At 42.2% G+C, this 20,508-nt stretch overlaps 1 protein-coding gene across 1 annotated transcript in view; it reads right to left on the minus strand.

Moving 5' to 3' along the window:
• Positions 1-20,503, minus strand: part of STON2 (stonin 2) — a 76,062-nt gene extending 55,559 nt beyond the window's left edge. The window contains exons 1-3 of the mRNA XM_035328730.1: positions 20,374-20,503; positions 3,288-3,495; positions 2,578-2,829 (exon numbers count right to left, since the gene is read on the minus strand). Coding sequence (XP_035184621.1) covers positions 2,578-2,829; positions 3,288-3,375 — 340 coding nt within the window. The 5' untranslated portion in view covers positions 3,376-3,495; positions 20,374-20,503. The remainder of the gene's footprint in view (positions 1-2,577; positions 2,830-3,287; positions 3,496-20,373) is intronic.
• Between the last annotated feature and the right edge of the window lie 5 nt (positions 20,504-20,508).

A 20,508-nucleotide genomic window follows, 5' to 3' on the forward strand; every position in this document is an offset into this window, starting at 1 on the left:
GCTAGAACCTGCCCTCTATGCTCTCAAGGTGCTCTGGAAAAATCATTTTGCAAGCCATTTTCAAAACATGCTTCCAGACAGCCTGGCCATCAGTCTGGGTAATTATCTAGTCAGCTGTGCAGATGCTTCAGTGTGGAGAGACAGACAGACGATTTCCTAAGTGTTGGAGCCCTGACAGGAACACGGCTGGGGATGCTGAGACTTCAGGACATCGCTCTTCACAGCTGCCTACACAGGAAACAGATTTCAAACATCTCCATCCTTCTCACACCAATCTGGCTGTTGATAGTCGGTGTTCCTACTCTTCCCCTCCAACTGGCTATTCACTATTGTTCTCATGTGGGCTGTTTGCTACTGGAAAGGAACAATTGCTGTCACCGCAGGCTTTCCACAGACCATGTCAGTGTATCACGATTGTAGCAGGAAGATTCTGGCTTTGCTGCTGCCCACAGAAAAAGATGTGACTGTGAAGCAAATTAACTGAGAACAAGTCTGAAGTTTATCCTACTTCTGGCTGTCAAAACCTCCTCAGAGTAGACAGCCAGCAACAAAGAGCTGTCATCTCTCCTGCTCTGTCACCTTCCCTTTGGTGGGTGTCAGCTGTGCTGGTCCAGCCAGTTAAACGATGGGGTCTTGAATAGGAGTGGGACTGGCTCATAAATATGGATTTTAAACTCAGGTTATGCACATCACCTCATTTTAGAAAACATTCTCCCTAGGCTTCCTATATAGTAAATAGAGAAAAGCAGCCTCCCACACGGGGATTACAGGGAGTAACAAAGCAAAGCTCACAATATGCCTGCCAGGGGAACCATCCTCCTCCATTAATCTCAGTCTGATGCTGAAAGTAAGACTGCAAATATCCCTCCAGCGGCATGGATCACTTAGGCCAAGCCCTCACAGGGCAAAAATGGGTGCCTTCTTTAGAAACAGCCATGTTTTTGAACAGTCTTCTCTCACCACTTCTCCTCCAAGAGCTCTGCCTAAGACCTGTATCCTGTGACCGAAAATACAAACCAAGAGGCACTGCGCTTGCTAAGCACAGACCTTGAAACTCAGCCACATCCCTTTAAGAACAGGAAATCAAGTAATACACCATTAAATTAGTTTTATTTTTATTTTTTTATTTTTTTCCAGCTACCTTTCTTTAATCTGATCAAATCGTTTTTTTTTGTTGTTGTTTAATAAGAAGGTGCACTTAAGATTTTCCAGTCAACAGGGACATCACATTAGGAAGGAAATGTGGTGTAAGAGCAACCAACAGCTACATTTGAAAAATGTATGTATCTGTGAATATGGCTGTATGTATCTGTGTGAGTAAAAGAAAGTAGGAGGGTCTGTATTGTTTTCACCTAACTGTGAAATTAGCTAATAGAGAGGTAAGGCATCTTAGTTTTACAGATTTACAGTTGTGAGTGCTGTTCTTTCCCTTCTTTTCACCAAGATCAGTAAGTATTTACAACTAAGAGCAAATAACAAACAAACATAAAGGTAAATAGGATTTACGAAGAGCTTAAGAGAAAAATTTTGCCTGATGATTCCCCCACCTTTCCTGCACAAAAGTCTAACCCCTGTCTCAAGAGGACTAACCTGAAGGACCCACAAAAAGACCTGATGGAAAACAAAAAACTTAAAGCCCAATTCAAAGTTGCTAATCCAAGTTTTCTGACAGAAGCACTACTTACGTTGCAGGGAATATTTGATGGACTCAGTGAGCAGAATAAAACTGTGACTTTTAATACCACTTTAATAACTAGAAGTAACCAAGTGGTATTATTAAGAGAGTATCTCAATTTAGGCATGAAAAAGTGAACTAAATGTTTTCTTTGGGCAATTACTCTGCAGTCTCCTATGAGAAGGGACAGAAGCATGTTCATACAGAAAAGCTAGAAGCTTGTATAGCTGAATGAGTTAATGCAAGCTGAGGAGGTAAGCCAGAAGCTTTGCATGCATGTTTGAAGCATGTCAGAAGGAACTTTTACATCGGATCAAAAACATATGCAGTCCTGGAGATAGGATCAACTTCTGTTGTCTTTGTAAATCTCAAGGTGCTCGAGCATCAGAAGACAGCAAAAAGCACTGATGGAACCGGCACACTAGCAGTTGGTCTTTTTAAGCTTCTGGCAAAAGCAGTGTGGGGATTATGAGCAGATAACAATATCAAACACAGACAGGAATCAACATTCTTTCAGTTCCAGATTACAGGGGCAAACACAGCTTAAACTTTTCAGATGGCTGTTCATACCTGTACATAACAAACAACACTACTACAAATACCACTGCATTGTTTCCCCAAGAATGCATGTCAGCAGTCTCCAAGGTCAAGATATAGGGTGAATGAATCACAAAAGCTTTTCATTTTTTCCATGAAGAAAAGACACTGTGTCTATATTGCTAGATCAATCCAGAACTATGTTACAATCCATTCTCAAACTCTAACATTAGTTGTGTTAAAATACAGTGCAAAGTAACCAAAATTCAACCTCTGAGAAATCAAAGAGCAAGGTAAAAATCTGGTAGGCTCTCACTGTATTTTGTTAAGCTACTGGAATGGACATTTTCATGCATGTGCCTCACCTGCTTGTGGATGAGTGGTTGAAGCACTGGTCCATGGTGCATCTTCAAACTGAACCCAAGCTCTGATAGATGATGACAGATCAGCTCTGGGACACACATGGTTCCCAAGCACGGTAGAATCCTCCTTGAGCTTGTCACCTGCATCACCTCCTGTGTGGGAGAGGTCCTGAAATTCTCCATCCACATTATGGCTCTCTTCTGAGGAGGTGTCTGAAGAAGAAAAACATTTTTCCAGAGGCTCCTCAGTGCTACCTAAAATAGAGAAAAATAAAACAGAAGTATTGGTAGGAATGACCATTACTTCATTGTTTTTTATTGAAATCTCTAAAACTTGCCTTTGAATGTATGTGGAAAATTTTCCTTCACCTAATATAGTTTTTAACCTAACACTGGGCATAGATTTGCACTTAATTGTAATAGGGGAGATTTCCTTCATGGTCAATTGGATATTGCCTTGTATCTCCAAGGACAGACCCAAACCCTATAATAGATCTGTGCTAAGAACTAGGAAAGTGCTTTACATTTTTGGCCCCAATTCTCATATTACGTCAGGGTAACAGGACATAATTCAACCTTTACACATATCACTTCCACTTAGAAGACAAGCTCTATGATCCTAAATGGTATGATAATACACTATGCTATGTATATGATAGTATAATTCAAACAAAAAGTCTTAAACAATTCAAAGAAAATCAGAAGTACCTTACCTCGTGGCTTAACCGGAAGGAGCAGCTCATCTGCGAAGGACACCCACTCAGACTGGTTGGAGGCAATGACGCTAGTCAGAGACGTCATATTCACAGCAGGCTACTCATCTTCACTTGGTGATTATAGGGAGGAAGCAGATTGGGAGAGAGGCACAGTGAAGATAAGCCAATAGAGGGAAATTCTTCCTTTGTACTTTCTTTTCAAATGCTGTTAAGAAAGGATTAAATAATGCTTTTTAGAAAATTAAAGGGGAGAAACCAGTGCTACTATTTTAACAATACAGAATATTAAGACACTTTATTTATCACAGGCACAGTACTGTCAAAATGCTGCCACTCTTACGTCACCTGTGACTAGAGGAAGGCTACAGTTGAACAACTCCTTGATTAAAGCTTCCGAGGATCTTCAAATATCCAAATATCAATAACAGTCAGTCATCAAAAACAACAGTTCCTTACTCAGGGATCTATGTCTCTCAGAAACCCAGTAAGAGAGGTTATCAGGAAATTCCCCCCAGTCCAGTGAATTTTGGTTATGATGCACTGTAGCCTCAATTCCAATGTGTTGTCATGTCCTTGTTCGGCTTGCCACTTATGTCTGATCCTTCTTAAGTGCTAGCAAATGTGCTAGCAATATGCCGCACACCTCATTATCAATAAAATGTATGTATCCAGTTCTGGAACTGGGATGGATTGCCCATGACTCTCATCTCAGTCTGGGCATGAAAAGATGCCCTCTCAGCTAGCTGCACTTTCAACTGTGCTGCTGGACTGGAATGTCAGATTTTAAGTTTAAAAAACGATGTCTCATATCTTGCCTGGAGTTAAGCATGGTTTTGCGGTAGCCAAGCAAACACTTCCACAGCAACTTTATTCAATGGGATGTACCCCACACGGATCAGGGAGTCTGCTAGAGAGGATGGGACACTGCCAAGGACTCTGACCGTCAGCTAATAAATGGGAAGGTCAAGCCCATGGGAAGGTCAGGCCCAGGGAGAGAAATTCTCCTGTTACAAGCACCCATGACTGCCTCAGATTTGCAGAACACTACAAAACTCTCAGAGGACTATTGCCTCCATCTAGGAAAGAGTGGGAGTTCTGTCCCTAATCACCTCAAGTACTGAAGCTCTTGTTGCCATGGTATTTAAGTACTTGAAAATACTAAAACTCAAACTTGGTTATTTTAATGTGCTTTTTGAGAGGCTTTACTGTCTCTCACCCAATTAGCATATATATTTTTTGGCTAAATTTCATGTTGGTGTACAAGAACAGGTATTTTATCGAGGCTTCTCCTTACCCTAAACATTGTTAGGTCCAAAGGACAGAACAATATTTAAATACATTGACTCTTGAAGCATTTTCTGCAGGAAGTAGATCATTACGTAGCTCCAGCATGATTATTCTATTCAGAACCACAAAGTTATTGGATGGGTAAAGGCCCATCAGCAAATAAGAGCTGCAATGAAGAACTAAAAACTTCAGAAGTCTGAAAGTCACACAACAGCTTGACAGCTAATAGAGAGAATTCATTGGTCCATATTCATTTTCTGAAGCATTCCAGTTTATGCCCACTGCCTCTTGTCCTGGCACTGGGCACCACTGAAAAGAGCCCGGCTCCATCTTCATTGCACCCTCCCTTCAGTTATTTATAGACAGTGATAAGATCCCTCCTCTTCTCCAGGCTGAACAGTCCCAACTCAGCTTCTCACAGGTGAGATGCCCCAGACCCCTGATCATCTTGGCAGCCCTTCACTGAACTGTTCCCAGTACATCCACGTCTCTCTTGTACTGGGGCCCAGAACCAGACACAGAACTCCAGGTGTGGCCTCACCAGTGCTGAGTAAAGCAGGAGGACTGCCTCTCTTCATGTACTTGCAATACTGTGCCTAACGCAAGCCAAGAATACTGTTAGCTTTTTCTGCAGCAATGGCACAGTGCTGACTCACTTTCAGCTTGGCGTCCCCCAGGACTTCTAGGGCCTTTTCTGCAGAGCTGCTGGGTGGCCCCCAGCATATACTGCGGCCTGGGGTTGTTCCTCCCCAGGTTCATTCGTGCAGTATGGGCAGATGCCTTTCCTTGCCTCAGACTGAATTGATTTTGGGTGCTCTTAAAAAAACCACAAAACTAAGCACAGAGGAGAGCTAAGAGAAAAACAATAATCTGACATTTAGGGTCTCAGGAACTCCAGGTGATGGGAGGAGAGGCTGACCTTGCTATCTCACTCTCCTCATGAGACCAATTAAGTCATCTTTTCCTAAACAACTGAGTACTGGCCTCTCCTTTCTCCTGAAAAAAACCTAACGGAAGCATGAAATGACAGGAAATGAAAAAAGAAAACAGTTTATTTTGCTTTTAATGCACACAGATGCCAGTAGAACTTTTTTTTAAAAAAAAAATGTCAAGGGAAAAAGTCATGAAAGAAGGCAAGAAATTGAACTGTTTCAGCTGTGCAGGTATGTGGGAGAATTATACCATTATTTTAGCATAGATTTGCCTTTTTTTTTTTTTTTTTTTTTTTTTTTTTTTTTTTTAACCCTTCTGGCTTGGGACAAACATACTTTCTAAATCCACTCAATACCAGACAGCAAAACTTCAGTCTAGAATATCTGGCTGGGGTTGGATTTGTTCTGTTTGGTTTTACTCCTGGGTTTTTACCAGGCACCCCCTCATTTCAGAACCACAGAAACCCTCACGTCACAGCATGAGAAATGACTGCCCCTAGCCCCAATTCCAGACACTTTATGGGCAGAGGCCAATGGGATGAGGTTCAACATGGCTAAGTGCTGGGTCCTGCACTTTGGTCACAACATCCCCGTGCAGCACTACAGGCTTGGGGCAGAGTGGCTGGAAAGCTGTGCAGAGGAAAAGGATCTGGGGGTGTTGGTTCATGCTCACCTGAACATGAGCCAGCAGTGTGCCCCCGAGCTGGGGGTCAACCTCTTCTCACAGATAACTAGTGACAGGACCAGAGGGAATGGCCTCAAGTTGTGCCAGGGGAGATTCAGGCTGGATATTAGGAAAAAATATCTTCTCAGGAAGAGCAGTCAGGCATTGGAACAGGTTGCCCAAGAAGGTGGTGGAGTCACCATCCCTGGGGGTGTTTAAGGACATGGTGCTTAGGGACATGGTTTTGTGGGTAACGGTGGTAGGGGGACAGTTGGACAGGATGATCTTGGAGGTCTTTCCAACCTTAATGATTCTATGACTGTGTTGACTTAGCAGGGTTATCACAGACTTTAGACAAGCAGTCTGGAAGCAAGGAAACGCAGCCTGAGTAGATTATTGTGTCAAAGATTTTCAGAGCAGAGGCACTCTGAGCATGCAAATTAGGGTGAAAAAAATATACCACATAGAGCATTTTGCACTCTCTCAGCTTTCAGAAGAAAGCTCTAACCCCACCACCTTACCTAAACACTTGTAACAGAATTGTGAATAATATGCAGCTAAATCCCATGCAGATTACATGTAGAAGATACAATTTCACCTCAAATTATTTTTACTGTTCTTCGCTTTCCAAAATCATTCCCAGTGAAATGTCCCAGGCCAACCCATTATGAAACAAGGAGCTTTAGCCAGCATGCTACCAATGCCACTGTGCATTCAGTTACTCCAATTTGCAGAACTACTAGAGGTAAAGTTTCTTTAGGCGATCCATTTGACAATACAGATAAATCTGAGTAGTCTCCTTAGCATCAGCACCCACTACATAAACAATGGTGAGAGCACTCTACAAGATAATTTTAAAGTTTTTTCTCCCTATCCGTTAGACTGCCCAAACATCAATAGCTATTCCTGGAGCTATGGATTTTGGAGCCTAGATCGGGAACAAATGGGTCCTTCTTTACTTAAGTGAGCTACAGTTAAAGCAAAAGTTTGTGCTGTACAGCTCAAACAAAAGGAGGTGGAAACACATTTCTTGGATCAAAGTATTCTGAGGCCAGCAACACACCTCTGTACGTAAATGGAATTCACATCAGTTTAGATTTTGTTACTTCTCAATTTGTGTTATGTGGATTAAGTTTTTGGTGCTGAATTGGAAAAAATAAAGTGAACTAATTTATTGGATTTTTGTCAAAAGTTTGTGATTCAAAAATTCGTGAAGGTGCTTGACTACTACACAGTAAATATGACACAAAGCTAGATGTTATATGTGCTGATCCCAATGATCCTTACCATCAATTCCAGTGCAGTGCTTTGATCACAAGGTCACAAAACTCTAATAGGCTTAAATCTCTGCTTCAAGTTTCCCTTTTTTGCTTAACAGTTTCATAGTGGGGTATGCAAGTCTGAGTGACAAATGGGTGACACTTATTTCCAGTTCTCCAAATATCACAGAGTTGGAATAAAACTTCTTGGCCGTGTAGTCCTCCTGATGCTTTTATTGATGACTTCACATAATCCCTTTCTAATACTGATGAACGTTCGTTTTAAAACGATAGACTGCTTTGATAACTAGAAACCTCTCGTTTCTGATGTCTGTAAATTCAGTTTCTAGCCATTTCTTCTCGTGACACAGTTACTTGTCTCTCCTTTTGTATACCTTTGCTTTAGCAACAGATAAAAGGAAACATCCTTCTCCATTTCTTTGCTAAGCCAACAATATAATATCTGAGCAAGTTATGTGATTATCTTCTTAATTATCAGGAGTCTCATACCTGGCACCTTGTACACTGAGCCTTCACTTTAATTGGAACTTTTATCACTATATGAATACAAACACTAACAGTAGTAGCAGCTAATGACACCACTAAGATACTTTAAAATTAGCTACGATTACATGGTATATTTATGGAAACACTATCAAAATAAAGTAACTGCTCACACAGTGAGACAGCAAACTCGGACACTGATTCTCAGTACATTTCAACTGCATTCAACAGAAACAGCTTAGCACATTTAATCATTTTAAGCACTAAGGATCATTTCTTCAACTGCTTCAAGTTACATACATATGATGCATACAGCAGCAGGCTTTATCACCACTACCCAGAGCTCACTGGAGTACAGTTAGATGGGAAAACAGAAACAAACAAAATAGAATAAAAATCTGAGATGATTAAATTCAGGTTTTGCTTTGAAAATTTAGTATCTATAGCAAGTTTCATCTAAATTTATAAAGACTAAGCATATTGCCTTACATGGCAGCAGCATTAAAAAATCTTGTGGTCCATACATGATACAATTTTTCTTGCTTATACATTCCCGTACAATCCCAAGGACCTAAACAATAACTGGTTACTGTAGTTTGCATTCAGGCATTGTAGGAGACCGTGGAAGGGAAAAAAAAAATAAACAAGTTATGTTACAGGTAGCAGAAAAAGAAATTAAGCCACAGGGACAGCAAGGAAGAAATGACTTTGACTTTGGTTGTAACAAATCAAGTTTCATAAACTGCATCAAAGTCTCAAGGAAAAATACGTAATTTTATCTTGACCACGTCTGTTTGGCAAACCTCTACAGACAAAACAACTCTAATAGCATGAACTGCAGACTGATTGCTGCCTTGGGCACATTTCCAAATGAGTGAGAGCTCATGTTTTTTCCTCTCAACTTGGCGTGCAACAAGTAGCGACCATCAGCACATCATGACCTGAATAATAAACAAACTCCAAATTGGAAATCTGTTCTCAAGCCTCAAAAGAAAGTTCTAAGTACATCAGGGTGCCACAACAAAAACAAAACCCAGTGATAAATGACAAGAAAAAAGATACCTGAAAGAAATGCAATGAAATAAAGGAACCAAATTTGAATTTTATTATTACTGAAAAATCATTACACCAGCTTCTGTCTAAATGCCTGAGAAAAGATTACCATATGAATAACCTTGATAATGACAGGAGTAAGTCATGTTTGGTTATTCTACATATTTCCTGATACTGACAATCATATTTTTTCCACGTATAAAGCTCCCCTGGATTATAAATTGCTCTAAGAAAATTTCTGGCACGTTTTAGAACTTGCCCAGTTTTACTGACTCTGGTTCACATGTGCCATTACACAAGTTCCACGATTTCAGATTTAGCTTAAGAAGTTCAGACATTACCTGTGCACATGAGACTCATTATATGAAAGTTCTCAATAGATAAGGAAGAATTAGGGCTCAAAGGGAGCCAAAACAACTCACCTGTGAAACTCCTCCAGCCTCTCTGGAAGCAGCAATGGCTTTGCCCACTACAGATTTCTCCTAAGGGAACAGTAATGAGAGCCATGATAGCACTCTGTGCTCAGAGCTTGGTCGTTCTCACTTCATGCCATTACAAGGTAGGTCACTGCCACTATCCCATGGATTAATGATACAGATGGCAATTTTAGACCAAGATAGAGTGAGGCAGAGTGTGGTACTGAAGGCAACTAGAGCCATCTGGCAGAGTGGATGACAGAAGAGTGGTGAGGGTCTCTCTGAGCACAGGACCTAGTGCAGCCACACTAATTAAGAGCTATACCCAATTACTCCAAAGTGATCTGCCTAAATCCAGACTGCAAGTCAGTTACAGAAGCAGTGTTAAAGTTGAGGTGACCTGAAATGCCCTTATTTTCCCTTGACCACAAAAACCCAACCACACATACAACCATGCCCTACAACACACAGCCCAGCTTTGCTAGAGGCTCACGTTCAGTGACAGTAAGGAAAGAGAGTCTCGTGGTGACGTGCCAGTAAGAAAGCCATAAGCATGTCCCTCAGGAATACTTGTGCCAAGTCTAATATCTCAAAGGTCAACAGCTGCTGTTTCCTCTACATCACAATTTATCTGTCGCAGAAGCTCCTCAGTTTTTCAGAGAGAACACCTCTGAAGTTTCTCTCCTGCTATAAACACCAGGATATTTAGGCTGTTGAGAAAGCAATGGTCTCTCTCTCTGACATATCAGAATCACAGAATTTTCTAGGTTGGAAGAGACCTCAAGATCATCAAGTCCAACCTCTGACCTAACACTAACAGTCCCCACTAAACCATATCCCTAAGCTCATTTTATCTTGTGAAAGGTTAATTTATTCTGCTTTGGGATTGCGAATTTGCAGTAATCACAACTATTGCTCAACATAACATAGCAGGTTGAGGGAGGTGATTGTCCCCCTCTGCTCTGCCCTTGTGAGGCCCCACTTGGAGTACTGCATCCAGGTCCGGGGCCCCCAGCACAAGAAGGATGTGGAGCTGTTAGAGTGGGTGCAGAGGAGAGTCAGGAAGACAATTCAGAGGGCTGGAGCACCTTTCCTATAAAGAAAGGCTGAGAGAGCTGGGGATGTTCAGCCTTGAGAAAGCTCTGGGGTGACCTTATTGCAGCCTTTCAATACTTAAAGGGGGCTTATAAAAAACATGAAGAGCAGTTACTTTTTGCTTGGTCAGATAATGATAGGACAAAGGGGGATGGTTTTTAACTAAAAGAGGGGGGATTTAGATTAGAGGTTAGGAGGAAATTCTTCATGCATAGGGTGCTGAGGCCCTGGCACAGGCTGCCCAGAGAAGCTGTAGATGCCGCATCCCTGGAGGTGCTCAAGGCCAGGTTGGATGAGGCCCTGGACTACCTGATCTAGTGGGAGGTGTCCCTGCCTATGGCAGGGGGTTGGAATGAGGTGATCTTTAAGGTCCCTTCCAACTGGGACCATTCTATGATTCTGTGGTAATGCCATCATAAGAGACATTCTAATCTGTAATACAGGAGGAAAATGGCTTTAAAAACTGGTTTCTTTTTTCAAACCCAATAAAGTGATTCATACAATGAACATATTTATCAAAAGAAAACTCCTACTGAGCACCCTTGTTTGCACGTCTGATACAGGCACTGTCATATGTTCTTGTCTAAATCATGTAGCCAAGCAATGCATATATATTCCATTTACTAAATCCTCCAAAAGCTATTGTACTTTATTTGCTGCTGTGATGATTATCAAGGTGTGTTTTTTCTTTATTCTCTTTTTTTAAAGCTATCTAACCTAAGTTAAAAAACAGTATTGTACAATTAATCACCCCTGAACCAACTATGTTGCCGCAGACTGCTATCACTGAAGACGGCTGTCATGAAGCGAGCACAGATCACAAAGCCCTGCCTCTACATATCCTTCTTCTAAACTGGGACTAATAACAAAAGGAACAGGGAAGTAAGTGATCCTAAGTTTACTGAAATACAGGACTGGATGATAAACACTGTTCTAGTAAACTCGCATCCTGGCTTGCACGAAATGTCAGCCTGTTCAGCCAGATACTAACTCCCTAGCATTGCCTACAGACCTTGCAACAAATTACTGCTGTACCAATGTTCACTGCGTATCGTCTCCACCAGTGAAGAAGAGCCAGCGTAATTCTTCCAACACCTCAGGAATGGTTTCAGTCAAATTGCAACTAAAGTCATGCTATGGTTTATGCTAGAAATTAGGTGAAAAAAATATTTTCTAAAAATGGTGGGTACAATTAGTTGCTATCAATCAGTATTAGTTATACTTATTTTGGACTAAGGGAGCATGAAAAAAAAAGTAAAGCCCTTAAACACTAGTCACATTCAAGAGAAGGCAGAAACCAGATTGTGTAGGCAGAGATGCCTCACTGGAGGCTGAATGCCTACGGAGAGGATGGGTATTCATCTAGCTGAGCTGTCAGTATGTACAGAACAGGAGAACAGATTCTGAGTGAGCGAAAAAAAAAAAAAAAACAATCCAACTGTGAAGCAGCAGAAAAACAAGGACCATTGAGGAAGCGATGCAGCCCTGAAAGAAAGCAAAGAAGTTTGCCAGTGCTAAATGCTGGCTGGAAAAGGGGACTAGGAATACTGAGCCAGAAAGCTGTGTTCTGTTCAAGTTTTCTTTATATTTCCATATAATTAACTATATATGCAAAAAAAAAATCTATGTAACTATCATCTATATAACATCTTTGATAACTTCAAAGCAGTAGCAACAATACCTCTCAAAGGAATCAAGTTTAAAAAGGGATCTTCACTGTAAGGGAGATACCATTTGAGGGCTATGTAAAAAAGCAATCTTAACATGTGAGGCTGTCTTCCAGTTTGAGGAATTCCCTCTTAATTATTTAAAGCCAGAGAAAATACAATACTCTGGAAGAGGTATCACAGGAAACAAGCTTGCCCTGGCAGAAAATTCTTTAGATGATCCAACTGGTCCTTCCTCGTTTCCAGTGTCTGGAGAGCCAGCTGAGATTATGCAATTTAGTATGATGCCAGGACACTGCAGTCCTTCAGGGCAACCCACAAATACCATGTTTGTTGTCACTCTATTTTAGACACTCTAAATATAGGCCCATTAGACTTGATGGTGCCGATCATTTAGTATGACCATCCCATTTTAAGACAAAGAAAAGCATCTCTGGAAGAAAAACATGCATGAGCAAAGGGGCTCATTATTTTATATGCCATTAGAAAAAATGATATACAAAGTATAAACAAAGATCTTGACAAATCATATTCATATACAGTACAAAATAGTATGCTTGCATTACTACTAATATATTTGTGTGCAATTGTATTTATTAACAATGGTTAAAACATGAAATAAGAGTGTGTGGTATACTAACAGTGTAGAACAGAACATATGAGAAAGCACATTGGCGTTAATAAAAATAAAACTTGTTTCAGTGGAGAAAATAACCTATTTCGGAATATCTCTGTGAGCAGGCCCCTACATAATCAGCAGGGTCAGTAAGATGGCAGTAGAGGTAAATACTCATTCCTCAGCATTACTCATCTTCTGGAAGTTCTCGGGGAATAGAACGCCAAAGGTTTCTTCTCCTCAGGTGCAAAAGGGCAGAGCCTTTTGCTGCATATGAAGTTCAGAATTCCCTGCTTTTAAACTACCAATTCTTTGGCATCGTCCGCTTCAGCAAGCAGCAGCTGCTCATCACCCTTATGGTGCTACTCCTCTGATAGCTAGCTGTGCTGGTGAGACAGCATGCAGCTACACACATTCCAGGAAAGGAAGCCAATGAGCTACATGAGGTCATGTAAATTCTGCAGGGGTACATGGTGAGAGGTGGACCCCTGTGGCATATGGAGGCAGCAAATCATTTTTATTTTTTTAATTACACTTGGCATTTTGCTGAGGAAGCAACAAGAGGAGCCACTGCAAGTGTGCATAACAGCAGCAGCAACAAGGACCAGTTCCACCTCATGCTCAACAGCATCAAGTACTGCAAGACTGAGTTAATGCCAGCATTATCATATGGCTTCCATGAGATGCTCATCTTTTAATTGGGTGCTAATGTCCTGTTGCAAGGCATTCAGGATGGTGACACATGGGCAGTATTATGCATTGAAATTCATGTAAGCCAGCACCCAGGGGAATGGCTGATACTAGACCCTGGTCTCACAGAGCTTGGAAGGGCTCCGACAGTCACTGTGCCAACACACTTGCGGGCCAGCAGTCAGCAGATCATAAAACAGGGTGATCAAGGATGAAAAAAAGGAATAGACAATGGCTAGTCACTCAGCTAGGGCACTATTGCTCAAGAAAACTGTCAAGAAATGGAATAGCAGAGAGCACTGCATTTCAGGCACGCTGACAGAGCTGCGCAGACACCTGGGGGAGAAGTGAGCCACAGAGCGAGCTCCTTGCTGGGGGTGTGTCTGCAGTGCGTGACTGCCGCTTCTGTGCCTGGCTACTGCCAGTGGTATACAAGCACCGCAGGTCCGTGTACTCATGTGCGATGCACAAAATATAGAATTACACAAATAATTATTCAGAGGTAGAGGAAAAAATCTCCAGTTTTCAGAGAAATGGGAATGTCATTTGATCTTTCAAAATTCCACATTTTGAGGATACAGAATACTCCAGTTGCCTATACCAAATCAATCAGCTCTCAGCTGAACTTGGCTAATGGAGTATTTTGCCTCCCAAACTTTTAGACAAGAACTTCACTCATGTTACCTTTCCGGGTACTGTTAGACACCATGTATCCCCAGAGGTAATTATATTTAAATAAAGGCACCAGGTCTGATTTACGCATGACATGTTTTCTGATTATCTCCATGCTTAAGTAGAGCAACACAGTTAAAAAAATAAACATAAAAAATCCGACACCCCCTCCCTCCCAAACCCCCACAAGTTTAAGACAGGCTTACTGTTGTCTTGAAGACTCTGAATTCTGGTCACAAATACAAAGCAGAAAGAACTTCATGAAGACTTCACTCACTTCACTGAGAAATCAATACAAGGCACTGCGGACATGGAGGTGGCTGCTGGACACTCAGGTAATACACACGCAAGGCCTCTACTAGAATAGGTTTAGAATCTGAATTTTGCCCTTTACGACATTCCTATCAGGTAATGTTACTAGGAGTGATGTATGTTTGACTGCATGGCTGCTGAGCCTGCCCTTGAAGTGGAAGTAATGCAGTCAGGTTACCCCACCTCCACACCCGGCCCAACACAGCCTTAAGCAAACAGGGTTATTCTGCTCATCAGCCCACAACACGTCTCAGTTGTACAGCATGACGATATCTGGAAGTGACATAATGAACTTACCAGTCCAAGGTAACGTTAAGGCAGCATTACAGCTCTTTCCAGCTCTTGGGAACTTGACTTCAGCAACTTTTGGGCAAACTCTCTACCCGTTGTACCAGTTTTGAAAACGAGATGCAGACAAGTATTTTTAAAAATATTTGAGATATTTACCTCCCTCTCTCATAGAGGCACAGATCTACAAAGGGACTGAGACTCTCAGTTGCTGTTATCAGGCCTGGCAGTGACTCCCTGTAGCAGGGCTGTAAACCTGATTCCAGCCCCATTTACACAGAAAAACAAAAGCACCTTGTGAACTACTGGAATTCAGCAGAATTCCAGAATTCAGGATAATTTATTTTTCTTCAAGACAAACAAAGTTCCTGAAAGGAAGGGATTAAAACTTTAATTAGCACCCATTTCAGTGTCACAAAAAAGTTTAATCCAGCTGTTTGGAGCTGCAGCTTCCAAAAGACCATGGCCACCCTCAATTAGCCTTAGCTCCAAGCATTTTCCTATCAACATCTTGGATTGAATACCGGGAGCATTTGCAATCTTTTCTGAAAAAAAAGAAAGTGAACACTGATATGCTGGTGTCAAACTCAGAGCGTATAAGTAGTGTGATAAACCAATACAGCTGCCTCCTTCCAGAAGTTTGCCCAGCTACATGGTGGAAGTCACAGAGATGAGTTACTTAAGAGGAGGGGAAAAGCCTAAATCTGCCCAGCCTATTCTACCACAGTCTATCTCCTTCAGTGACATTTGAGATTTGATTTTTTGGCAGTGCATACCAAAAAAATATACTCCCAGATACCTTCTGAGCTCTTATTCCTCATGCTGAACTGAATACCTTATAATTTGGAATGATATGTAGGAATACACACCTGATGTTTGCACCACATATAATTTTTACCTATGGGATATAATTTTAGCCAGGCTAAGTATTTACACTTCAGTGAACTGGAAATAACATGGCAAGGATGAGAGAAGCTGGAGCATTTCTGGTGGTAAGTTTCTGTCCTCAAAGAGCAGCTAGTAATTAAACAGCAACTAATCATTAAACTTCATAGGCCAAATTCTTCCCTACAGCTGCTCCACTGAAACCACTTTATTAGAAAAATAAACTGGCCCTGTGCTATGGAGCTTGACCAGCTCAAGTTTCAGTTATGCAGCTAGTAATACTTATTCTCTTCCAAAATGCTTAGTAGGGCTATTTCCATGCGCCTCAATCACCCGAATGACCACAAAACCACCACACAGTCCTGCAGAATGGTACCTTCTGTTCACAAGAGGCCTCTGCTTTAGATAGCAAAAAAAAGAAAATGACTGTATCGCATACTCACCCCCATTTTCAAGAGTAAATTAAAGATAAGTCTTTCATTTTGTCTCTCAGCTGGCAAACCCAAGAGCCCACAGCTTCTATAAATATTCACACCTACAAATGCCAGCTAGAACTTGGCCTAAAAGAGCATAATGAAACAAGAAACAACTCCAAAACCAGATCCTATTTCTCCAGCACGCCAGGCAGGTCTGCTGCCCACGGACCACAGGAGCTCTGCTTTGAATCTCTGCTCCAGTATCCGCTGGCTGCTCTTTGAATACGACGACAGTTTTGGATGACTACAGCACCCTCACAGGATCTTGAAGCATACCAGTCAATTCTATCCTCAGTTTCAAGCCAAAGGGATTGTGCTTGAGACATTTAGTTTGGTTACCTTAACAAACGGAGATGAATCGCATTTCATTCAACTCCGGACACCCAGAGTTAGACATCTAAGCAGTCATCTGATGCTCTGTTTATAGCTAATACAAGGAAGATGACACCCCCAGAGCACCCATTCGTCTGATCTATTTTAGAACAAGGTGAATCCCCCTCCAGAAAGCCTAAAGCTTAGGCTTGCATGTCTTTTGCACACCTACATTAGGGCACCTGAAGCTCAGCCAGAAATAATGTTGTACCAATACACAACTTCAGCATGTTTGTCAACGTTTTAGGAAATGCTTAGTGTCAGAAAAGCACGCAGGAAGGATCTGGGGAGAGGTGAGGGCAAAAGCTCTTTAATTTATGACTCCCTTTCAACAGCTGTATAGAACTGATTTTAAGAAACCTACACATCTCAGTAACCTACTTTCTATTAAAGTATATTCTATTAATAAAGCACTATTTGTTTGTATTACTATCCAAGGGACACATGCGTTAATTTCATCCCTTACTTTTTTAAAACCATTGTGCTTTGATGTTTTTCCCACATATTTTTGTGTAAATATACATCAAGGATTATGTTAAATAAATAAAAAAGTGCAAACAAACCGTTCAGGATGATATATCCAAAGCTCATATTAACCTTATCAATAGAAGCAGAGCTGTAGGGTAAAATACTTAGCATTAAGGGACAGCTTTCACATTACTTCTTAGAGGCTTTTACTTCAAATTATCTCCAGTCTGATCCTGTGGATTGAATTTGCATTAGCACTTGGAGTACATTAAATGAGCGCCTGGAGTAATACGTCTTCTGGCTTCGTTTCAGCCAAAGCAAAATCAGTTGATGTACTCTGAGATGCAAAGTGAAGTGCAGTTAAGCGTGAATTATCAGGACATTCATTCTGAAAGTGCGCTCCTGTCGTAACCAATGCACTAATGTAGATGCATCCATAGTTTTTCAGAATGGGATGGCACCTTCTCAGTTTTTCTGTCCAGTCTCAGTCTATGAAATTTTACAGCCTGAAGTTTTGAAAGTGATAGGATCTTCCGCCCTGCTCACTTTATTTGCATGTTCAGAAGATGAACAGTAAAAAAAGATAGCAGAAGTAAATAGGGATTTGTAAACACCATCTGGATGTCTATAGATAAGATTGCTCCCTTCAGATGAAATTCTGGCCCTGGTTGAGATTCTGGCAAAACTTTCACCATCTAAGAGGAGCAAAACTTCAAATCCCCCTCTTGACAAATGTCCAGATGTGTGAGCTGTAACATTTGTAGCTATGTTTCCTAGGATTCAGATTCACCAGGTCACAGTTACAGCCATAGTGCTGAATACAACCTGCTCGTACCCACTGCATACAAAGACAGGCATTCCTTCCTTGAGGTTAAAGGGCTGTAAAGTTATTACATCCATTAGCAGAACTCACTATCCTTCAAGCTACTATGCAGCATGGTTATGCAACAAAGAAAACATATTAAGAAATCAGAGGACAAAAAACATCTGGTTTTGCCATTGAGTACCTTATGGATTTTTTTTCTAAAATAATACAAATAGCATTTCAGAAAAAAATGCCTGAGAAGTTCCTTCTAAAGGCTCTCCTTTCCTAGCTGACAGCAGAGCAATCCTAAGCAATTGGCTCAGACATACCCAGCTCTTTAACTTGGCAAGATTGCGTTAGAAGATTGCTGCCACGTGAATCTTCACAGGTGTGTGTATGTTCTTTGATGATGATGCTTTCTTCTTCTCTTTTTAGTTAAGCTTTTCCATTTTCAAAGAGAAAGCTAACATTGTTGAAAAGCTTCAGAGTGATGCTGAAGGCTTTACTTCCACAGCCTGCCATCAGGCATAGGGCTTTTCAACAGTTTAGAATTCATTTACTCTGTTCGTCTACTGGTGGAGACCGCGATGCCTGCTTTGCACAAAGCCTCAGCGCAATGCACGGGTTAAAGGCTGCAAGAGGAAGCCGGAGCAGAGCACCAGAGCAGGGGAATCTAAAAGCCGTGGTCCTGTAGCGAATGCCACCTCAGCAACCCCTTGCTGACTGGAAAAGTCATCACTTCTGCAAGAGGGGCAACAGAAGCCTGGTAGAGCAGAACAGCTTGTGAGATTTTTAACATACATCGATACTATTTCTCAGCCTCGTTTGCTGATGCCAGACTTGAGATAGCTGAAAATTAAGGACTCTAAACACGATGTGTTTAGCCCACTCACAATATGGTTTTAACCCACACACAGTCTGGGTTTCTCAACCAGGGAACTGTACCAGCTGCTACTTCTTAACAGGGTAGCTGGCAAGGTAGCACAAACAAGGGCTCCAGAGTGAAAACTGGGCACTACTGAGATGCAGCTGTCACTTTTGCACATCACAGCCCTTGGACTTTTACCTAAACCAACCATACAACTGAATAGTAATTATGCCACTGATACAATTAGGGATCTAAGGAACTCACACGAAGGAGAAATCCGCAGTTAAAGACCAAGATGTACCGGCAAGTTCTTAATGATAACTAAGGGTGTGAACCATAAGAGGCTACAGCTAGTGCAAACTGAGACACGGTGCAACGTGGGAGAGAAATGAAATTTGGCCATTTCTCTTCTTGGAAAGTTTAAAGGTCACCTTCTTGATGGCTTTCATATTTTAGAAATAATGTAAAAGCTACAAGTATAAGAAGAGAAGAGATCATTACATTTGCCAGCTGCGCTCCTACATGTAGGCAAAATGATACATTAGCTCTTTGATTTGCTGTGTACTGGAGATCTCCAGAGGAGTTATCATGAAATAACTGATGTTATACAGAAAACCACAAAGATAGTTAGCTGACAAAGTCACGATATCACAGATCAAATGTAATTCATAACAAATACCACTTCAGGTTATAATCAAGCCTGAAACTTTTGGAGAAGAGATAAGCTAGCTATTTGGAAACTAAGTGATTAGGAAAATAACGTGCATTGCATAATCCCATGTATTAGAACCCACTGCAGAAGGGCTAACTGATCTTATTTGTGGCAACACAAACCTGATCTACTAACAAATTTATTTAAATGGAAAATATTAAGGCAAAGTCCAGAGCTCACGTGCATATTACAGAAGGTAAATTTCACTCAACTAGGCGGAGAAAGAAAAAAAGAAACCAGAGTCGCACACAACAGTTGGTGAATGTAAGTGTTCTGCAAGCATCCCATGGTTTGCAATTTACTTGCCCAAACTAGTAAGTTTACAAAACATAATTTCGCAGAAGACAAGAATGATTCATAGATGATTCACGAGTACAGAAATGCTTATGTTCGCCAATTTTTTCCTTGAAAAACCTAAAAATGCCCTCAAACCAATACCGTGAACTTGTTCTAAGGATAACTGCCATCAGAAAGCCCAAGCAAGCCCTGGAAGAAGCGAGCTGTGAAGTATCACCTGATCTCGTCAAGCTGCCCAGCGTTATTTCTTCATTTGTTTCTCTTTGAAAAGCTACAGCCACACACACGCACTGATTATACCGCGGGACAAAAGCTGAGCCTGATGACAGCGAATCAGTCAACAAAATTATTAACAGAAACCAACGGAGCGCAGCGGAGGCACCGAGCAGAAGGGGTATCTAACCCAGGGCAGCGAGGAGGGAAGGGGCTGGATGTCAGCGCAAAAAGGCGCTCTGCGCGGAGACCTGCTGCCCGTGCCTTCCCACCCTGCAGCTTACACGGGGCACTGGAGGCAGCCCGCAGGACAGGAGCGGCAGCGCCGCTTTCCATCGCAGCACCCCCCACGCGGACGCCCGGCTGAGCACGGCAGGAGCCCGCCAGCCCCGCCGCTGCCCCGGAGGGCCGGGGGCTGCCCGCCCGCCCCCCGCAGCAGGGGCTGACAGCCGGGAGGGAGCCCGGAGGGAGCCCCCCGGTGAGGGCGGAGCTGGCCCGCGTCCCCCCTCCCTCGGCCTCCCCCTACCCCTACCTGCTCGGGGCCGCTCTCCGGTGACGCGCCGCCACCGTGGGGCCGGGCTGGGCTCGGCTCCGCTCGGCTCGGCCGGCGCAAGCGGCGGCCCCCGGCCCGCCCCGGGCCCGGCGTCGGCAGCGCGGGGCCGCCGCC

This window comes from Oxyura jamaicensis, chromosome 5 (assembly GCF_011077185.1).
Source record: "Oxyura jamaicensis isolate SHBP4307 breed ruddy duck chromosome 5, BPBGC_Ojam_1.0, whole genome shotgun sequence".
Classification (NCBI taxonomy): domain Eukaryota; kingdom Metazoa; phylum Chordata; class Aves; order Anseriformes; family Anatidae; genus Oxyura; species Oxyura jamaicensis.